General features: G+C 39.6%; 1 protein-coding gene across 1 annotated transcript; it reads right to left on the bottom strand.

Moving 5' to 3' along the window:
* Positions 1-47: 47 nt before the first annotated feature.
* cavin1a (caveolae associated protein 1a) lies at positions 48-16,378 on the bottom strand. The gene is made up of 2 exons (XM_026164386.1): positions 15,440-16,378; positions 48-2,746 (listed from the first exon to the last, which is right to left on the bottom strand). Exons 1-2 carry the CDS (start codon positions 15,938-15,940, stop codon positions 1,982-1,984), a joined length of 1,266 nt encoding a protein of 421 aa, XP_026020171.1. The 5' UTR covers positions 15,941-16,378; the 3' UTR covers positions 48-1,981.
* Positions 16,379-18,037: the final 1,659 nt, after the last annotated feature.

The raw sequence follows: 18,037 nt of genomic DNA on the forward strand, positions 1-18,037 counted from the left end.
GTTCGTAAGAATGATGCCAGGCACTAAATATTATTTAGTAAGGCGTTTATTTATATTGAATTTGTTAGGCATAAAAAGCCTTAAACACAACATAATCAGTCAAGCGTCATTATTTGAATATAAATCAGTAACACCAAGCGTAATATTATGTCACATAAGGTTGCAGTAATGTTGAAGCTCATTTTCTGAATAACCAGCAGCTTAAAACAAGACAAAATAAACAGGGTGACAAAAACACACATTTCTTCTAAAGGAACCAGCGAGTATTATGGATAAAGCACAGGTTGTCTTTGCCAATAAAATAAAATAAAATACAAAAAAATAAAAAGTAAAATAAACAAAAGGCTAATGCTATGAAAATAACATGCCCATGTGAATTCACAGGCCAACGGCTGATTTCTTTATTGTTTTTTGTGATTTCAGCTTCATGCTTGAGTACGTGACATGCACATACGTGTCACCATTTAGTAGTCTCTCCCTTCCTTACATAGACACCCCCCCCCCCCCTTTGTCTTTCCCAATGTTCTCTGGTTTGTGCAGTGCTCTGACCAAGCACTCTCCTTAATTGTATTTCCCCGCCCATTGATTACTTTAATGGTGGTCGATGCTACACAGTAGGCCTCTGCGTGTGTGTCTGCACCACATCAAGGTCATTCAAGTCTCCAGGGAGGCAAAATGGAAGACATACATTCACCTTGTTGTTGTCTGGAGAGCGATATGCTCGGCCTTACAAAATCAGAAGACTGACTGTGCATTGCCATACCAGTTTACATTCATTACTGCTTGGTTGTTTTCTCCATCTTATGCCAACCAAATTGTATAATTTACGACCAGATTTTCGTAGTTTTTTGCTTTGGATGTTCCTGTAATAGTTCAGCTTCTCCATATTACATACAGCGGTCATTAAACTGTCATCTCGCGTCTCTCTAGACCATCTTTTTTTCTGTCTGTAATTACTTTGAGAAATTTTAATAGTGTGATGAGCACTGTGATGAGCTGTGACCATGGTGATACAGTCTTTTTCATCTCCCCTTTGCGCAGCAGTGCAATATGTGCAGCTTAGTGAGAATGTGTTCAGATACACCAAACGCCGTATCCTCATTAAACACTGTTTTTACTATTGCAAAAGTGACATTCCGAATCTTATTAATATTTTCATTCAGTTATTCATTTTTCAATATTAATGAAAGCTGAAAATTCAGCTGAAAAATTTACCACCCCACATATACAACAGTATATTTTGCTTTTTAGTGTGGTGTTATGCATTTAAACATTGTAATAGTTGAATTTGTCACAGGTTCATGGTTCCTAGTATATATTAATAGAAACTGCACATCTATTTCCAGCCATTCACACTTAAGTGCTTAACAATGAGAAACACTGTATTGTAACATTTGGGAAAATGTTTGTAATCTTACGAAATATGGAGTACAGTTTAGTTAAACGCCTTAGTTTAAGTCCAGTGCAACAGATCTTTTCTTCACCTGTTAATTCTTCTGTAGAAGAATCCGTCTACAACTTTTACATTTATTTTTCTTTACACATTCACATCACTTCACCCGTCCATTACAACACAAACATTGCCAAGAACTTCATTTTTCCATATTTGTTAAGGCAAATGCCACACTAAATATTGTCTCTTAATCACAACAATTTTTTTGTTTTTCTTTTAGCCACACAACTAATCAAACCAACAACAAACAACAAATACTCTAATTTCTAAGTGTAGCATATCCAGTCAGCCTGTAACATAACTCCTGTTTTTGTCTTTCTTTCTATTATTTGAGTGCTAAATATGAACAAATATGAAAGTTATCCCTGTTGGGAACAATACAAAGAGAACAGAAAAATAAGATGTCATAGATTGTAATCATCTATAAAGTCCCTACTGTGTCTTTGTGATTATATTCATTTATCAGTATTCTGTTTCCTTCTTCATCTTAATATAATTTCTTTCACAGCCCCGTGGAGCTACGAGACTCTATTCACTTTGGGCTTTCTTTAGGTGGTCTGTATCCACCCTGACCAGGTCAGAGTCTTCAGTCACCTCCAACAGAGTATCTATTTCGGGGCTGTCTACACTGACAAGCTCCCCTTCCTCCACCTCCACGTGCACACCCATCCCGTTCTCCTCTCCCCCTGGCTGAACCTCGGCTTCGCTCACTTCTACCATCTCCGTGTTCTGCACCACCTCCTCCTCCCCTTCCCGGATCTTCTTAACATGGAAGGTAAAAGGGGGAACGCGGTACACGGAGGTCTTGGAACGAGCATACATCTTGTGGTCAGGGGTGAGTGACTTCTTCATCTTCTCTTTGGAACTCTTTATCTTTGCCCTGCGCTCCTGGTTGGGAGTCATGCGGGTCCCGAGCTTGCCCATCTTCTTCTCAAGACTGTGCTTAGTTTTCTCCAGGTTGTCACGGGTTCTCTGTCTTGTCTTCTCCAAGTTTTCACGGGTTCTCTGCTTGGTCTTCTCCAAGTTTTCCTTGGTTTTTAGTTTGGTCTTCTCAATTTTCTCTTTGGAGAAGGCTTTCTTTATGTTATCGACTTGCTCTTTTGTGGTGCGTTGGAGGCGCTTTGTACGAGTCTCTATGAGCTCCTCTTCAATCACCACCTCTTCATCTGAATTAAGATTGTCTGGGAGTCCCTCCTGTCCCTCTTCAGGGATTTGCTCAAGGGCCTCCGCTGTTTTACTTTCTACCGCCTCTGCTGTCTTGGATTTGGATGCCTTTGGTGGCTTCACTTGGTCCTAAGGGACAAAATAGAAAAGAAAGAAAGAGAGAAGAGCATTAAGCCACTGTAGCAGAGTGAGCGAGACTGAGTTAAACACGCTTTACAACAATTTTTACAAACATTTCAATGGACATGATGTTTCATTAATTGTATTATATGAATAATGTAAAAATAGCATATGTTTCAATATGTTTTCAAATGTACCACCTATACAAAATTAAGATAATGGGCAACGGAATTGCAAATATCACCCTGAAACTCTGCAGAGTCATGCCTCATCAAGTAGTCAGTGTAAACATGTCACTGTGTGCAGCTGGTGCGGAGTGCCATCTAGTGGTGTCACTTATATGCTGAAAATTGTGCAAACAAAATGGTTTTAAATTTTTAGTTATGAAAGATAAAAGAATGTAGCCTGGCATATTTATAGGTATTATATGGCATGTCTTTAAAACACTAGTAAAACCTGAAAGGAATCCTATATTATCTGCAACTTTAGTCATAATGAAACTGAAGCTCACAATTTGTTCATCTAACCACAGGTTTATTTCCTGCCACTTACATATCATTTCTGTATAAAAGTCTGAAGACCTAATCTTCAGTTAAATCTCTCAGTAGACAATTTCAGCTTGTGTTTGGTCGGCAAAAGTGTTGATAATAAAATGCAGAATAAAGACTGGTGGTTAAATTTCACTGGAAATACTTAGTGGTTAGAATAGTTTCGGTTTAGCACATAATGCAAAGTGCAGCAGTTTCAGAGATGACCAGAAATTGCTGCATACATAAGCCCAGAAGCAGGACCATAGTATTTGTTCTATGCAAAGCTACACGGGAAGGTATCACCCTGTAAAACCACTTGGATGTGCATCTATTTGAATACCCCCCTACAAGTTACAATAAAACTAAAACAAAACCTTAAATCAAAGCACTTAAATTTTTTCATTTTACATCTGTCAACAAAGTAGACCACATTTCCATGTTGTTTGGCAGGACAGTGTCATTCCAGATATCCACAAAGGGAGGAGCAGTACTATGATAGAAATGTGATTCCCCCAACTGTCAGTTACTGATAGAGGGATCAGTCGACCCACCCTGCTGAACCACACCTCAGTACACCATCACTATAGTCACTGACTTTGTAGATACACATGAAAAAAATCAGTAATTCATGAGACCAACCTAGATATTTAGGAATATTTAGGATGTTCACAGTCTGACATCTAGGTTCAAATACCAATGAGTGTTTACATCTGAAGTTAATTAAAGAGGCATAAAAGGCCTCATATCTATTTTGTCTAATATCAGTCCGCTAAAGAGCCACAATCAGACAAATAATTATCCTGCAGAACACGGACTCAGATGAAACAGACACAGCGCTGCTCGCATGTAGCAAAGGTTTGTTTATCATCTCCACTATGAGGGACGACACATCTTTATTTGAAAATTGTAAAAAGAAACATTTCAATAAGGTGGGAATAATTTGTCAACCACTGTTATTATAAGCTGCTATAATTACAATGCATACACCTAAATGCGAATACTGCCTAGGCAGTAGTCACCCTTTCACACTTTAAATGACAATTTAGGTAACTTGATGGTGGAGTAAATAGCATTTCAGTCATTTCACAGCAAGAATACTCATTGTTCTTTCTTGCTTTTTGCATGTTCTCCCTGTACCTGTGTGGGTTTCCTAAGTTAACTTGTGATTCTAAACTGACTGCTGATGTGATGTAGATAAAGTGCTTCAAGTACATAGGACAAATGCTGCATAAATGTGACATCTAAAGCAGCGGTCCCCAACCTTTTTTGCACCATGGACCGGTTTATGCCCGACAATATTTTCACGGACCGGCCTTTAAGGTGCCTTTAAGGCGCCTTTAAGGCGGATAAATACAACAAAATAAAACTAGTACCGGTACTGAAAAAAAGAAGATTTATTCATAACACACGTGAAAAGACCCAGGAAAACCGAGTTAACGATAAAAACGATAACAAAATAATGCTGAAAACCGATAAAAACCCTGAAAACCATACATTTCACACCTGAACCTCAACTCTCGCGGCCCGGTACCAAACGACTCACGGACTGGTACCGGTCTGAGGCCCCGGGGTTGGGGACCGCTGATCTAAAGTACATTGAGGGGTCAGTAAGACTTTAAAAGCTGAATTACACTGCATCAGCATTAGCTACCAGCATAAACCGCCATTCTGAAACAACACATTACAAACACAGGGGCTTTTTTTCTTGTGTGGCCCTAAATTGTGTTTTGGTTCCTTTACTTGTCACATGGTCATCAAAATTTTAAGAATCCCTGCTCTAAGTTGGCTTAAGGTTTGAAAGTTATAGTTTTTTGATAATTAATAGTTTCCTACTGTAATATAACAACTGTAATATCACTAGTATAACACTAAATATTACGTGACCTGTATTATCAGCTCTTATTCCTAACTTGTAAAAGACAAACAGCTGTCAGATCGCATCAGTAGCACATATCTCTGCACCATTCAAATACTGCCACGCGATCCTATCATAAAATGGACATTGCAACCATATTCAGCACTGTATATAGTATAAACCTGCTCGACCCACTCTGTGTGGGTTTATTTTAGGCTGGCCTTTCCCGCTCTCTGGATTCCATGTACTGTTCTCTGGCTGCTGACTACTGCACCACTAAGAAGCTCCCTCCCTTCCCCTCCCACACAGCAACGGATAAACACAACGCTCTATCACCATAGCAACCACCCCCTCATGCTGTCTCTGGTGGGTAGTGAGGTGAAGTTTAGCTGGACAAACAACTGACATGTCTACAACAATATATTGGCACATGTTCGGCAGTTGCTGAGCATATTCCTCTTAAACTAAAATATATACTGCAAATGTTTTGCAGGTTAGCTCAGTGAGCACAGTAGGGCTGAGTAATGAGATGATAATTAAATATATTTTTGAACGCATAAACACATAATACTGCAACAGATTCCCATTTGCTGTTGTAAAATGTGACCTCATATATAAGACAACTTCTATATACACACTTCAAGATAGCCACACACAGAATTAAATGTGTTCATTTAATTAAATTCATTTAATTTATTTAGGTGACCATAGAAAGTATACACCAGCTCCTCCTCCCCTTCTCAGATTTTCCTGCAGAACTTTTATGTGCAAATATATACATTATATTATTAGTGTCTTGTGCTTTTGACATACCACAAAGAAAAGGCATGAAAATGGCGTAACTGAGAGCAAGTATGAGCAATGTAAGCCGACAGAAACAGAGACACTGTTATTCGCAGTTTTTCCCATGAAGCTATACTGAGCGCTTGAAAAGAAAGTGTGGAGCCAATGGAAAACAGCAGTGCCTGGCAGGAAACAGGTGAAATCATACATAACATGGTGAAAGAGCCTGTTTGTTATACTGCACCTCACTAGAGCTATGTAATGCAAATCAAATCATTGGCCGAAATACTTTTGTGAGAAAAATGACAAACGTTTTACTTAAAACTGATGAAGAAAAAAAGCATTGCTCCTTCAGCATTTTCTATTCTCTTTTATTCATTTTTGTCTCGTTCTGTCCTAAATATTTACCGTAAAAGCTGCTTTTTTTAAAACTAGAAAGTGTATCTCGACCAGTTCCATTTTGGCCAACACTGCAATCCATGATTGTCTGTTTTAAGATAGTTCCTAAACATAAATATATGACAAACAAAGAAAAAAACCCTTTATATGGATGCCTCTTTTTTGCGATATAGCCTATAAGTCTAGTTGCAACATGTTAGAGTGTAGAGATCAACATTTCAGTATTTAAGGCTATTCCTCAAACCTAGTCTACGACTTAAACACATGCTATATACAAATCTATTTGTCACAAGCTTACGTGAGCTCTAAGAATAACTCTGTTAGAAATTATAATGATGAATCTGAGTACTGCGTCGCACTTCACATTTATAAAATTTTCAATTAGCCTTTCTAGGCTCATGGGAAAGTTTCACTGTTTACATTCTGAAAACCTGATACAGCCCACTCTATGGAAACTGTGATAAACCCTGTCTGGGTTTAAGAGCGAGATTACAAGTTGAGAGATTAACACTGATTTACATAAAAAGCGAATCACTCAACACGAAACACTCCACTGCAGCAAAGTTTTTGTACAGGACTTTGAGTGATTTCCTTAACAGTTGCAGCATTGCCGTTTGTCTCTTCCTGTGTGCACGCCCCTTAAGAGCTTGAGGACAAATATAGTAATTCCATTTGCGTCCCTGTGTTACCTTCCTTACTCCTTCCACTTTAATCGCTGTGGAAAAGTGAGCACTGTATTTCTGTGTGCGTTTGCTAACAAGCTCCAGGGGAAAAGTGACGGAGTAAGTGCGCTCTACTCAACGAATGGCGTGAATCCTAGAAAAAGAAAAAGGTGGAAAACAGCTAAATCAATTATGGAAAAACAGTTGAACCAGAAAAGTGAAGCAGGAAAAGATTAAAACACTGAGAATCATTACACCTGTGGGAGATCAAACCCTCTGGCTTTGAGGAAATTGGTTTTTAATGAAAAATTCAACAACAATGTTTCTAATCAAGGTTAAAAACCTGCCTGAAATATAATTTAATTAAAACTCTTTACAGCAGCACCTTTTAATTGTCAGAGGCTTAATGTTACTAGTCTGACTCATACAGTCTGTTACCAAGGACAACAGAGGAAACAGTGTCCTCAATTAGCACTATACTGAGACAACAGACGTTCTGACTAAAGCTGCTGGCATGTCGCTGTCTCTCTATCTGCTAAAAGACCCTTACTAACCCACTGTGTTGAACATTCTTGCATACTTATTGTGTCGCTGACAAGATTTTAGCATCATTTTGTCAAGCTAAGATGATTAAAAGTCAGAAGTGTTGCACATGCACAACACAGTGACTGTGTTCTCTGCTCAGCACGTGTCTAGAAGGTGGTTGCGCAGCTTTCAGTTTGTGGTATGTGTAATCATAATGTAAAGGTGTTTGTGGCTTTGTTCTGCTTTGATTAACTGCAAACATTTGGTTTTTTTTAATTCCCTACTTGCACCTATGATAAATGTCAGATTTAAAAAACCAACGCAGTTCATTAATTACTGATGTTGCCTTTGGTACGTAGCAAGCCGGACTATTGTTAGATAATCAACCCGTGCCAATAAAACAGACAACCCTGATCCACCTACTCAAGTGAAAAACAGACACACACCAATCCTTTTGAGGCAGTGTGATGAAAGGCCTCTCCAGTGAGTCACAGGAGCAGCTGTCTGATCCTTAGCAGTCCTTGCAGCTGTGCACTTAGCTTTCACAATGAGTGATCTCATTGACCCGTATGCCCCCCCCCGAGAACTGAAAAAGGCTAAATGAAAGATTGACAAGAAGCAGAGTAGAAGGTTTGTGTGTTAGAGCGTTGCAATGGCCTGAATCACGATGCTTTGATCCCCAACGAGTGTGTGGAGGTTAAAATAAGGACATTAATGTACTCTGGTCATTAATATTGAGGCCTCCCACGCTTTCCCAAATAAGGCTCAAGCAATGCACAGATGACTAGATTAGCTGCGTTCTACTTCAGGCAGTTTGGGGTTTGCGACTAAGAATACAATGTTTCATGAAGCTCCCCTATTCGTTTTACACAAATTGCCCTGACGGCATCTTGTTAAAGTGTCCTGTGGGTTATGGGGCAAAAACAGCCACTTCAGCTGTCTGTAGTCACATTCATTGCAAAAAAGAGGACTTCTTTATACCACGCAGTCAATACGGCAATGCCATGTTATATTTTATACCACAGGAAGGGAGTTTCTTGTTTTTTTTCTCTTGCAGTAATTTGTTATTTTATAAATGGGGAAGCCCTTTTCCCCAGCCCAGCCTTCCCACATCCATTACTGTGAAACCACTGGAATCCCAGCTGGGTTAGTTTCATGCAAAGATGGAAAATTTACTTTTCCATTTACGTCCCTGTCCGAGCTAAAAGCCAGAGTGCTGGAAACGTATTATATAACATGGTATTATATCCAAATGTATTATATCCAAGGTAAGAATAGGATGTAGTTTTAGAAATGATCAAATCTCACATTTTAAAATGTTCAGTGTGTGTATGCATGCATTTGCATAATCTACTATGAACATGTCTTCTTTAAGGGACAGTGTTATTATTGTAACCTTGTTCTTTTCTGCAAAAAAAAAATGCCAATTACTGCTTTATAATATTATGTAATGTTATAATCAAGTAAGTGCATTTTACTCATGTTAACGCAACACTCAACCAAATCAGTAACTGACTCTAGTATTAATTCACAGCAAATTAATGATGATGATGACATATTAAAAATGGGATTGCCGTCAATTCAGTAACTCATCAATGTTATTGTACACTTAGTCTTAATAATGTACTTATATGTGAGCTTACAAGCACATTTCACCTTCAAAGTTTGCCTCTTACACTGTTAACATAATTTAAGTACTGTTTCCATTATTTATAGATTAATCATCCAAAACATCCATGTGCATGCAAAATCTAATGCCAAGGGTACACAAAACCCACGGTGTCCTGGCACACGCTGAGTGACAGCCTATAATTCACATGCCAGTGACAAGAAGAGCAAGCCGTCACAGCAGCAGCGAAACATACCACTGGGAAACCTGACTGTAGCACTTTAGACTGTCGGCTTGCACAGTCCAGATCTTACTTTCACATGCACTCATGTTAAATTACAAGAATAACATTTGGTCATATTAATAGTAAACATATCTATATGTCTTTAAGAGACACCTATATATGCAGGGAGTCGTGAAGTGTCCACTTACAGTAAAGATGTGTGAATGATATTCAACAGGAAAGCTTTCGATTGAACAAATCTTATATACAATTGACAGCATATACACAATTACAAGAAATACAAAGAGAAACATCCACATTTGCCATTTGTAATTCAATTTATCAATCAAATGGTACTCCACATTGTTAAACTCACACCCACTCAATGAAATAGGACACTATGGCATTTCGTTGCATTGCTACTGGTGTATTTATAGCAACAGGCAACATAACAGTTTCCTTAAATATACCAAGTCATATCATTTGGCCAACTTTATTTTTTTTTGGCTGTGCTCTTGTAGATGAAGGGTGTGCCTAGTGCCTACAAATCTTGGAATAAACAGCCCAGAGAGTATCAGAAGCTTCCACCAAGTTGTGATGTGGTATGAGGACACATGTCTGTTAGCTGGCCAAGAAGCTGGATGACAACTACAAATGACAAAATTGAGGGGTGGCCCGATCAGTGCCCCAGCTGGTAAATCATGTCTGCTGCTGTGGGATGGGGATGTTTGGTGAGATGGGAAGGCAGCTGTGGCTTGAATTCAGGACACATGAAATATGGTTATTTTAAAATACGCACCACAGAATGATCTCTTGCAGAGCAAGGCAAACAGCTCACACGAAAACATTAGATATAAAGATAATGCTGATACATACACACACTGATGTCGCAGGTAATGGTGAGGGTTTTTTGGTTTTCATGCGTAACACAACACTAGCCCCATTTCCTTTAAACAACATCTCTATGCACTATGTCAAAATCTCCCTAGTGCACTACATCCTGTCAATCACATATTCTCTGTAAGTGCTGTGTAAGACTGAGCTGACACAGTGGCTAACTTAAGCAATCACAGGCAAAATTATCAGCCATATTTAATATATTAATTCAAAAATATATATACACATGTACACTGTTTTCACGTGTTGAAGTAGCAAGGGGTCCTCTTTCTGCTGTATAAACTGTATACTTTAGCGTGAGAAGCACAGGAAGGGATAGAGTAACACTCTCAGCAAATCCAACCTCAGCTTCTGGTGAAACCACACCGTGCTGTACACTTGATCTGAAAAAGTAGATCAGAGAGGAAATGTCCTGTATGCTTGTTTGTCAAACATTTATCCAATTATCCTACCCAACCTCTGGTCCTTAGCCAGTCTTAACTGTTCTAAATAACTGTCTTTTTCAACACAATCTTGTATATTTATGTTGTTTCCTGCAAAATAAACCAAAGCAAAGAAAACAGAAAGACAACCCGAACAATAGCAGAGGACGGCAGCTGATACACAGATGACAAAGCAGTATTTTTGCCGCAAAAGGATAATGGCTTAGGACGCTCAAAAATAAAAAGGAGTTCCAAACAGAATGAAAAAGGGCTACTGTTACTCATTGGGTTGAGCTCAGTTGTTCCCTGTTGTCAACGAAATATGTGAGAGAAGGAAAGAGAGAGTGATTAGAGGAGTACATCCAAATTTGGCAAAGAAAAGCTTAAAGCAAGAGCATTTTGACTCCATGAAGTCACAAAAGGGAAACTACCAACATGAGCATTTTGAATACCGTATCCACACAGAGTTCATCTTTGTAGCTAAGTTGTAACACTTAAACGTAGAGTCGGCAGGATCTTTCAGGGTAGAGGAGTACAGAAAGACCAACCGAAGAGAGGCTGAGAGGAGTGAATGACGTTTAAATGTGGATTAGAAGTCTGAGTGGGAGTAAAAAGGGCTAATGCAGAGTTGATGGGGAGTGATAAGGGAGGAGAACAAGTGAGTATGCTGGCAGGAGGGGCAGAGAGATGCCAGCAGGATGAATCACAACACTAACTTTGTGCTGCCGGTTGAGTGCTTTTTGGTAGAGTTTGTTGCTATTGCCTGCAAGAGTCTGCTAAGTACTTCACAACAACCCTGTATTTAATGAGCCTGAGACCCACTTTCTACCTAGAAACAAAGATTTATTGAGCTGAAAGAGCAAAAGAGCTTTGGTTGAATCGCTATGTTTGGAATAAATTGAACTGGGTTATTAAACAGTCTGGGCATGGTGAAAAGCTATAAGAGAAAAGTAGGCTTATGCTGGTGGTGAGGCTTGTTGGCTGCGATTTGAGCTCTGGAAGGTCTGTGGGGCTAGTGTGGAATAAGCAGCCTGTAACCGAGAAGCTTACATCTCCCTGATAGAGTTGACCACATGGATATCACTGTCCTTGAGCTGCAGCCAAACACACCCTAATTCCAGACACACAGCAGTACTGTCTCACACTCTGACTGACATACCCATATCATATTGCATAAACTAGATTAATCCACATAATTACATAGATAATGAGCATTACAAAACACAGAGAGATCTGATTGGTTGAATTACAGCAATTTAAAATTCATGGTTACTTTTCACATTTAAAGTAAAACTTTGCAAAATGTTGGATACCTACTAGTACATGTCATGTTTTCCTGGGTCAATCTTTGGGAGTGACCATGCACATATGCATGATCGGTCCATTCCATTAACATTAAACTGTATGTACTTGATAGATGCCAGAGCGCTCATTAATAATGATTGGTTTGCTGTGCATGTAGATATGCTAATTATTCTTTTCCCTCAAATGACACTAAATCCACTGAAGTTGACACAGCAGGACCCCGTCTTTGATACTTGTCCTCTAGTATTGCCTAGGCAGACCATATAGGATATAGTGTAGGGCTAAGTCAGTGGTAGGACCTTTTAAGGGTTTTGAAAAGCAACTGTTTAAGCCAGGAGTGGGCAATTTCCCAAGGGCCCCAAACTTAGTAGAACTAAGTTCAGTTTAAGTTCTTATGTGGTCCCTTGGTAAAATAAACTACACACCCTTGACTAAGCTAACTAAAGGCCTATAAAACTGACATAGCTGTGCCTGCTCTGTTTGGTTATGACCAATCTTTTATAATTGTCATAGAGCTGGGAAAAAAGCAGGAAGCTAAGAAAGCTCTTTGTTAGTAATCATGCTTGGGAAAGGCTAATTTCTTTTTGTGTTTCAAAAAGTAAAACTCCATCATTACTGGAATCCACCAAAAAATCCACCAAAAAAATTGAGAATATTTACAGCTCTAACATTACAGCTACCATAAAGCTTTAATTAAGAAGCTGCAGTCTAGATTTATCAAATTATCTCTTGGCTCTGGGTTTATTTCCTCTGACAGCTACTGCAATCAGCAAACAAAAAACAGGAAGTGTGCCTTGGTTGGAAGCACTAAAATAGTCAAATGCCTGCTGCATGAGATTAATGGGGATGAGGAAATAAACCTGGGCTCACAGTTGCTCCTCTTGATATGACATGCGATCCACAAATGGCAGCAATACCGAACGCAACAGTCAGAAAGGGTGTTAAAGACAGAGGCTCATTGAAAACACTGGTCATCTGAAGCCTACAGATTAACCAGGCGTGTCTTGTGCTGAGAGAAAAGGAAGACCCTCACAGACATGGATCTAAAACAACCTCAGAATTGTGCATAAGTTGTCCATGGGATATAGTTTAAATTGTAAACTAAAAAAAAGAAAGTGCTGTTTTTTAATTAGAGCAATTCTGGAGTTAATGAGGACTTTTTGTGATTTATTTGCTCAGGTGTGTTGTTACAAGAAACTTCATCAACAGAAATATATTTAGGCCTAAATACTTTATTATTATATTTATTATTAAATATTTGTGATATGCAATATTGTACCTTTATAACTTTGGGCTCGGTATCATGCACAAGGATACTTGGGCATGCAGACTTGAGCAGCCAGAGATCAAACCACCAACCTTTTAATTAGTAGATGACCAGCTCTACTCCTTAACGACAGCCAACCCAAGCAGGAAGCACTGAGCTCTTTAATCAAGTAAAGAGCTGAATGCTTCCCCACCCCTCTGGTTTCACCGTCACGCCCTTCTGTTACCAGGGTATCCTGAAAGCTATCGCCTTTGCAGGTTTAATTTTAAAGCATCCCTGTCAAAGCCTTTTGGGCCAAGAACTCCTAGACTATGTGGCTATTCGCATAACAAACAGCAAAAACAGACACAAGAAAAATAACCTGTAGTTAATGCAAGTAAGTAAAGTACAAAATCCTACATTGAAAAAGTTTCATTTATCTCATTCACGTTCTGCCTTCACTGACAGTGTTGAAAGCCAACATTAGCGAGGATATTGGCACAGACGCACACACACCAACACTTACACACACTCACCCGCTGGTACACTACCTGACACTAATTCCACAGATACCTAACTTAACCTCTACATAGTTTACAGTAATCCTTACCTTATCCTTAACCTAGTTCTAATCTTAAACTTTTCCCACTCTAACACATTAACACACATGGAGATGGTGGAAAGTGGTGAAACTTGACTGTGAGCCAGCTTTAAATTTGCACTGCTGCCAATATCTGTCAGTCAATTAAACTGGACACAGTGCAACCATTCACTGGCAATAAATAGACTGCGTGAGCCCAAAACAGCTACTGCAACATGGGATCACCAGCTCCTACAACTGCTTTGAAAATATCACAACGATCAAGTGCAGCCAGCGATAAGTGCGTCACAGGTGAGAAAATAGCAAGAGGTGATTCATGCTCTGTCTGCAATCATAAGTAAACAAAAATAAATTACTTAAATCTGATTTGAAAAGTTTAGTAGCTTCTTAAAAGAAAACTGCACATTTACAAACATATTTAAATAAAGAACCTGCAACATAGACAACCAAATTTACACACTGGCTTGCAGTACAACATGTAGTGTCAAAAACAGCAGGAGGCACCTGCTTTGCAGTGTAATTTAAAGGTCTAGGATCTATGATTGGATTTCTGCAAGATGCCAGTAGTGTAACCTGCTCCCACAGTGGACATCCCGGGAGGCTGATGTGAAAACGTTGTGCCTGCCAATATAGAGCCTGAAGTAAGCTCTACTCACGCGAGGCTTGCAGCCCTCAGATTCACTATTACTAATGTTTTTTAAGCAGATGCTCTGGTGTTGTGTGCATAAAGTTACTGCTGCTGAATCAATTTTCTTATGCTGTCATGAGATTTATTCCAGCACAAGAGCACAAGAAAATGCCTTGCTAAAAAAGAGTTGGTCAGTGTCACATGTCATATTTTCTGACACTTGCCACGTGAAATAAAACTGAGCCTGGCCCAGTGCTCACACTCAACCACTTATGTGGTCAAGTGTGAACTTGTACAGCGTGAATGCATGAATGTTAAGTGTGCTGCTCTTCTGGGAAATCTTCACAATAAAAACGACATCTTCATCTTACATGGGAGCAGCCTGCCAACTATGTGTCTGCTGGGCACTTAGGGGTGGGGCGTTGGTTCTGTCTCAAGTAGCCCTTCATGCCATATTTCATGGGCATTATATTTTTATTTACACCCACTCATCTTTATATGGTTTCACTGGATAATCGCATGGAGTGGGAGAGGTCACTACCTGTCTTTATTTTCCATGGCAGCTACTGGCTTTCCCTTCACTTGTGGAAGGACAAATGCACCTCTGACTACTCAACGGCTTCTAAGTAGTGGAAAGCAAAGCTGATGAATAGTTGGTAAACATCACAGCCTGATTTAGGGTTTAGGAAAAAGTGATTCAGACATTTATGTCATGGAAACCACAGAGCGAGCCATCCTGCATCCCCCAAAAAAACTGTTAGTCCGCTTTTCATTTTCCCAACAAGGGTCAACTCATGCTGCAGTGTGAGTCTCTCTCCCTCTGGTGAGATGAGGTCTAAAGGTAGTTCTGAGAGCCTTTCAAGTGAATTTCACACTTCTTCCCAACCTTTGTTTGTGATGTGGGAAATGCAACACATCTCTAACAAGTACATATTTATATTTATAACAGCCAGATCTAATAGATTAATCATTTAATTTTCATTACTTTATGACCTACACACATAGATGCCATTTCACCTGATAGATGAGGACTTTGAAGTTGCGTCTCTTGAGCAGCTCAGACTCGTTGCTCTCCAGCTTCTTGATCTGGCCCGCCTGCTTCTCGAGGTTGCTGCGTACTGTCTTGACGTTGACGCTGACCTTGCGTACCTTCTCCAGCATTTTGTTGACAGTGTTGGCGGTGTCGATGTGATTCTTGGACAACTTAGACAGCTCCCCTTGGATGGTTGACACTGACTTCTCCATGCCTTCTTGCCGGGCCTCCAGCCCATTCTGGGTCTGCTGGATCTGGTCTACCACCCCGATAATCTTGTCGAGCAGAGACAGAATCATGACCCCATTCATCTGCGCTTCACTCTTCCCCCCCGAGCCAGTTGCCAGCACCGGATCGGTCGCCTCAGCTGGATCATCGTCATCTACTGCCGGCTCTGTGGCGGCACCCACCAGAGCGACCTCTTCATCATCGTAAGACACTTCTGCAAGGGCTCCATGCTCCTTCTTGACACCTGTATCAGCCATTGCTCTCAATTCCAAATACAAACTGCTTGCACGCTCACTACAGATAAAAATACCCTGGTGAAAAGTAATCTAGAGGAGCCACGCTGAACTCGACTTAGTCCCTTATTCTCTTTCCTACCGCTTAGACAACTTTCTTTACCACTTGTTTCCCTCTTTGTACTTTGCTTTACAGTTAAAATTCTCTTCACCCTCAGTCTTTCGCATTCAACTTTCTCTGTCTCTCTCTGCCTCTGCTCCGGGATGCCAGCCAGCCAAGGGGAGTAGGGCCTCTCACAGCTCAAGCATGTGTACCCTGAGTCAAATGCCTCTGCTCCCTGTGAAAGCACCCAGTCACAGATTTCCCTTCTCACACCCAGCCTCCACCCATAGCTCCCCCTGCTGCTGCGGCTCCACCCTATTCTGTCCCCAAGTACAAGGCAGAACTTCCAGACTCCACCTCTTGCAGTGACATAACAGTGCTCTCAGGGAAAAAGGAAAGGTGAGTGCCACTAGGTGTGATATCACAAAAAAAGAAACATTTGGTCAACACGGGGAAATGTGACACAGTTGAAAGAGTTTTAAATCACAGCTACACTGAACAGAGTAAGTAAGTAAAGCTTATATAGAATTTTTTCAAGAACAGAAGTGCTTCAAAAACAAAAATGCAATTTAGGAAAAACTTAAGATACAACTATTTAAATGGTATAAACAGATAAAACTAAATGTAAACAAGCCTGCACACTCTCATTATTAACTTAGACTACTTCACTCCCAGTAAGTTCCATAGATTGCAAGCCACAGTCCCATAAGCGGTCTCTTTTTGTCCTTAGGGCAGACTTAGATATCCCCAACAAGCACTGATCAGCTGTTCTAAGAGATCGATGGCTCTTGTAGTTCACTAATAGAAAGCGGTATAAATTGAAACCTAAACTTTATAGGGAGCCAATGTAAGGAGGACAGAGAAGCCTCGAAATTAGAGGACTTTTTTTTTTGACAGTTTTGGCGACTTAAACTTGGTCCTAAACGTTATATTTAATCAAAAAACACAAATACTATTAACTTAACTATTAAGATAATCATTTACTAACGTGGTTCACTTTCACTTCCCTCCAGTGGTCTCCGGGAGGAACAACAGTTGTACGCTACTGTTGTCATTTCACGTGCAATACCGCAGTAGTACTTCCGGTTGGTTTGTTCAAAGTAAGAGCTGAGATTTAGAGTCTCTTTGACCACCAGAGGTCAGGATGAAGTTCATGCAAATGAACCTTTCCCCTTTCATTTTCTGCTTGTGTTATATATTGCTGAATATATTTTGTACACATATAAATGTATATATTGCAAAAGGTACTTAAACTCTTCCACCTTCACTACCTTTACCCATTGTAGGTTCATCATTAGACCTGCCTTCCTCTCATTCACACACATGTATTCTATATTACTATTCTATAATGACTTAAATTCTTCTTGTCTCCAGAGTATGGCTCCACCTCTCCAGGCTGTCTTCCGATTGATCTCTACTATCACTAAAGATCACAATGTCTAAAATCTATACAATTTGAATCCATCTGCCACTCCTACCACACAGCTCACCACATCAATATAGACTTCCCCATGCAACACCGCAGTTCCTCTCTTGGTACCCCATCAGATACTTTCTCTCTGTTCACAAAGGCGGGTGCAACTTCTTCTGAACCTCTTTAAAATCATCAATTACAACAATTTTGGTCTTGTTTAGGCAGCGAAATTAAATTACATTCTTAGAACTTCATTTACTGTAACTTTTTTTTATGATAAATGGAAAATATATCTTTAAAAAACAATAATATGTATTGATAAAAAATGAAAAAATGTCTCTCCTAAGAAGCTCTTTTAGAACAGATGTAGTTGTGATGGAGGCCTTACTAAACAACAATGTATTAAAACAGACAACAGCAGATTGATACTTCTGCAAGGCATGAATGCCAAAATTACTTCTTTACAGGGGTTCTGATGTCTGTTCATCCATCCATCTCTTACTCGGTTAACTTGGTTAAGGACATTGACTGAAAAACAATTAGGTCTTTGCCACAAGAAAAAACAAAACAAAACAAACAAACAAACAAAACCATTCCAAACAAA

Source organism: Astatotilapia calliptera, chromosome 4 (assembly GCF_900246225.1).
Source record: "Astatotilapia calliptera chromosome 4, fAstCal1.2, whole genome shotgun sequence".
In the NCBI taxonomy this organism is placed as follows: domain Eukaryota; kingdom Metazoa; phylum Chordata; class Actinopteri; order Cichliformes; family Cichlidae; genus Astatotilapia; species Astatotilapia calliptera.

Excerpts from the sequence above, each read along its gene's own strand:
- cavin1a (XM_026164386.1), bottom strand. The coding sequence starts at position 15,940 with ATGGCTGATACAGGTGTCAAGAAGGAGCATGGAGCCCTTGCAGAAGTG. Across the intron at positions 2,747-15,439 it reads TCAAAGTCCTCATCTATCAG|GACCAAGTGAAGCCACCAAA; the intron begins GTGAAATGGCAT and ends TTTGTCCCTTAG.